General features: G+C 51.2%; 1 protein-coding gene across 1 annotated transcript; it reads right to left on the minus strand.

The window, feature by feature from the left end:
* Positions 1–628: 628 nt before the first annotated feature.
* Positions 629–1,036, minus strand: AURANDRAFT_34503 (hypothetical protein; the record flags this gene model as incomplete). The annotated part of the gene is made up of 1 exon (XM_009043981.1): positions 629–1,036. A coding segment is annotated over one exon (408 nt), but the record flags the coding sequence as incomplete, so codon positions are not given.
* Positions 1,037–4,626: the final 3,590 nt, after the last annotated feature.

Consider the following 4,626-nt stretch of genomic DNA (forward strand, 5'->3'; position numbering starts at 1 on the left):
TTTCTCTGGACCCTTGTGCTCTCACCCGACCAGCTAAGCAGGCAGCTGAAGTGACGGTCCCACGAGAATCGAGGACAAGTAAAAATTCAACCTAGTTTAATATCAACGTTTTGAGAAGGTGACTGAAAAGGAGGAATCGTTAGCGAAACCTTCTTAGTTCGGCATTGGCCGCTACCTCGCGCATGGAGATCACGAGAAACACCAAACCGACCGCAGCTGAAGACGCTTCGGAATGACCCATGTTTGACTTCAAAGACGAGCATCGTATTGTTCGCGTCGTCCCTCACTCTGACTTACACAGCACTCCAAAAACAGCGCCAACCTGAAAGAATTCAGTTTTCTAAGTGCACCAGCTGTAGACACAGACTTCAATGGGATCTCCAAGGGCTGTCCCAGTGCCATGCGCTTGATGAGCCTATCCGGAGACACCATTGTCCTACACACCTTCCACCAGTCATTTCTAGGACTATCCATTTGGTGCTGTCAAGCTTGCGCTAGCACCGTTGTGCTAAACTGCAGACCCACGGACCATGAAAATTGTATCGCCTGCCGCGACGATTGATATTAGGAGGGCCCCGCACCCTTCAGCGCGGCAATATCCGTCCGCTCAGTGGTCAAACGTGTGGCATCAACCCAACGGCGATGTCATCATAGCTTCCGACATTGCAAGATTCGCTGCCCAACTGAGGATCTTGGTTCCTATCCCAATGCCGTCTGCGTAATTGTCCCGGACGGAGCCAGCACAGAGATGTAGAGCTGCCAGAGCAGATGCGCATGCAGTATCAATAGAATTGCAGGGGCCAACGAGCCCAAGCGTGTATGACAGTCGTCCTGATGTTACGGACAGCGAGCCGCCAGTCAGCGAAGTCTTTCCCACCTGGTGGCTGTGAAACCCGCTCGCCTCCACGCCAACAAAGACTCCAATATTTTCATGCATCAGGGCGTCTCGCACGGGACGGGCACATCCTGTCAAAAACTTTTGATTTAATGTTGTGTATCCTACGTCGAGGAGCATACTCTGCTGGGGATCCAATGACTACGCCTCGGGAATAGAAATCTAAAAGACGACTCTATCAAGATTCTGCTGAGCAACACTCACAAAAGAACCGTAGGCGGCGGATGATAATCCTGATGCAAGTTTCCATCTTGCAGTAGGAACAAGCGAGTTTGTTGCGAGAGCACGCATCGTCAACTCTTTTAGACCAGAGTTTAATCTCGTTGACCCCGCCAGAGAGAAGCTATGTGATGTAATCACCACAGCTATCTGCTGTTAAAATCCAGAAAAGCTAAACGCTTATGGCACATTTAGTCTTGATTGGCACTCTCATGCACCAAGAGTCTACGCAACCTGAGACCCGTCTTCGTGCGCTGAAAAAATCTGGGCGATGGAAGCAATCGTCGGGTGGTCGAAGAACATCGTCGGTGACATCTCCTTTCCGAACTCGGCGGAAAGATTTGATGTTAGCTCCGTTGCAGCGATCGAGTCCAAACCAGCAGACATGAGCGGTATATTTGAGTCAACTTATGTACCCATGGATCGACTTACCACGGATCACACAATCATGTTGCTATCGCCAAGTAGTCTTCGCGGTGTGTTTATTGTTGTACTACCGTAAGTAGTTTTGGAAACCTACTTCGTATGCTGCTCTGCTCGCACCCCTAGGGGGGCGGGAAATAGCCCCATTGCGTAGAAGAATGATTGTTGTCTAGCTCATCAGAATATTGCTCTAATGGCAGTGATGCTACCCGAAAAGTATGTCAGAATTGCCATCTCAAGACACCGAGAGCGAACACTCTGGAATCATGATGTTGAAGAGGGCTATTTTCCTGGTAAATGGTCTCCCCAACGCCCGGCATGGACAGAAACCTAAGCATTTAATTACAAGTCTAGAGTTCGATACCTTTCATGACTGCCTCCCCAAATGGGCCGCAATCCGCCCAGAGTGAGTAATGAACTTCTCAAAGCCCAAGTGCTGAGAAGGGCTCCAAACACATGCTCTTCGAAGTGATTTATTAGTTCAAAACCATTTTCAGTATTCCTGAGGTATGTGTTCGCTACAAATGCTCCCTTTGTCATGATTTGAGTTCGCAGACAAGCACCAAAGGGATTGATGGCGGACGACGGATAGCATGCTGACGCGCTACAGCAACTTCAAACGATTTAGCATTGTACGTCTTCGGCATTGGCAAAGGGCCTTCGAGACTAGAGGGTGGTGGCACTCGGTGAACTCAACGAACTCGATGAATTCAGAGGACAGACGTTATGTGTGTTTGATAAGGCTTCGTTTCCAACTGCATACATTGTTTAATGTGCTCATGTCGGGCGTCGGTAAGGATGACACGAAAGATGAATACTGGACTAGCCCCTGGCTAGGTTAACGATGAGATTTCAAGAGTCGCGCAAGTCAACTCGTCATTGCACACGATACAAAGAAGGATCTTGCTATTGCTTCGGGGGTAATTCCGGACGCGCCCAAGAAACAAAAGCTCCGTGCGCGATGGTCCCTGTGGCACCGAAAGAGCTGAGTCAACCAAGAGGCGCTGAAGATAGTGGTGTCGAATCACAAAGCGGGACGAGGTACAGAGCATTTTGGACGAGGGAGATGAGGTGCGGATTCAGATTCCGCACCTGAGTGTTGGCAGCGATGCTGCGAAACTACAGGGACAATGAAGACAGGGCCACTGCCCCAGCGCCGCCTGCCACGGCTTCGAGATGTCCCATGTTTGCTTTGAGTGAGGTGCACGAAACTTCAATTCTAACTTGCATAGGGCGATAATTGCTGCGCTTACTTCGACGGGGTCCCCAAGCGCAGTTCCCGTGCCGTGTGCCTCAAGGGCGGTAGAGATACGATTGTTTTGTGTGCGAAGTGAGTGTTCAACAGCGACAATAAGCCGCCGCTGCGCAGATCCGTTAGGAGCAGTCAAACTCGCGCTCGGTCCATCGCTTTAGACCCGTGTCCCACCGACTTCGCAGGGACCAAAAACATTGTTATCCACAGTCAACCAGATGGAAACAGACCCCTCTCCACGACAGTACCCGTCTCCTCTGGCATCAAACGAGTGGCATCGACCCCGCTCAGAAAGCATGCCCTAAGCAGCAAAGGCGCGGGTGAAACTAGGTCCAAGCAGTCCAACACCAGAAGCTATGGCATCCGGGCATTCACGATGCGTCAAAGAGCAAGACGCGAGGTGAAGAGCAACGAGTTGTGAAGAACACGCCGTATCAAGGGAAACACAAGGGCCCGTCAGCCCAAGTATGAATGACGTTTAGCCGCTGGCGAAAGAGATCTATGCAGCTTGTGCTACACAGGCACCACCAGCCGCATGTTCTACAGGTTACCCAAGGATTCCCACAAACACCCCAACAGCTTGTTCTTTTTTTTGACTGCGCGATGTTACCTTTTGCAGTCTTAGTACCGAGTCTGCCCCTTGAAGAACCACAACAAATTGCGGGTCCTAATTTCGTGCTTGACTGGGGGAAATCTCAAATACTTCTCATTCCAGAGAAAGATCGCCCAGAAGAAATGATCCATAGCTTGCCGGTGAGTCGCGAGAAGCTATGGCCCATCTTGGCAAGGGAACATCAGAAGGCGTCGCCAGGATTCATGTCAGTAGCTCTCGCATCGAGCCCGGATTCGCAATAGCAGCACCGAGTTGAATCGAACATGTTGCTTGGTAGATCCTCCGTCCAAGAATCAGGTTCTCGTGCCTTGCAAGTGAGCAGCGGTTCTCCAACAGACCTGCGTTAGGCATCTGATGCAATGTAGCCCTGGTCGGCGCTTAGACAGTGATTGAGCTTGAAGCAGCTAAACTTTAGGCGATTCTTTCGATGGAAGGGTGGTCAAACACGAGGGCGGCCGAGAGATCAGCGCTAAACACGCCACTCAATACCCGTTGCAGCTCTATTACACCCAGGGAATCGACACCGGCGGCCATCAACGGCACTTCGCTGGATACCTAGGTCCCGAGTACCTTTGCGACGCACATAGCCACCATTGTTCGCGCTTGACACATCTTCATCTTGAAACAAGCAGCTTCGCCCATATGCAGCGATGCCGCCTGGATTTCCTGGCCAACATAGTGAGCTATCCCTGCGATCGAAGGATGATCAAAGAGAAGAGTGGCCGAGAGTACGGCGCTAAACTCTCTGCTCAGTGCCCGCTGCAACTCTGTTGCACCCAAGGAATCGACACCGGCGGCCATCAACGGTGTGTTGCAAGCTACCTGAGTCCCGAGCACTGCAGCAACACAAATGCTGACTTGCAGCAGTAGAGTCTCAAATCTATCATTATTTGATGTGGCCGAAGCAAGTGATAGCTGGTGGGCTGGTGGATTGAAAGCTTCCTGCTGCGATGCCTCTCAGATCGCAGCGGAGTCCCGCAGCGGAGACGCCCTTTGGTTCGCCGTTGACTCCGCAAACAAAACGATCTCAGAGGCGCCATGCGCAGCGTCTCACACGCACTCCATTGCCACGTTAGTTTGTCCAGACATGCTGTTTGCCTGGCTCAGCGCCTACCTTGCTGCAACAAGCTTTGACTCAGCGCACTTCGGTGTCACTCAATCTACCAATCCAAAAATTTCCGCCTGCTCACTCGAGATAACCCCATCTTCTAAATACATCAGAAA

This window comes from Aureococcus anophagefferens (genome assembly GCF_000186865.1).
Source record: "Aureococcus anophagefferens unplaced genomic scaffold AURANscaffold_94, whole genome shotgun sequence".
NCBI classification, from domain to species: domain Eukaryota; class Pelagophyceae; order Pelagomonadales; family Pelagomonadaceae; genus Aureococcus; species Aureococcus anophagefferens.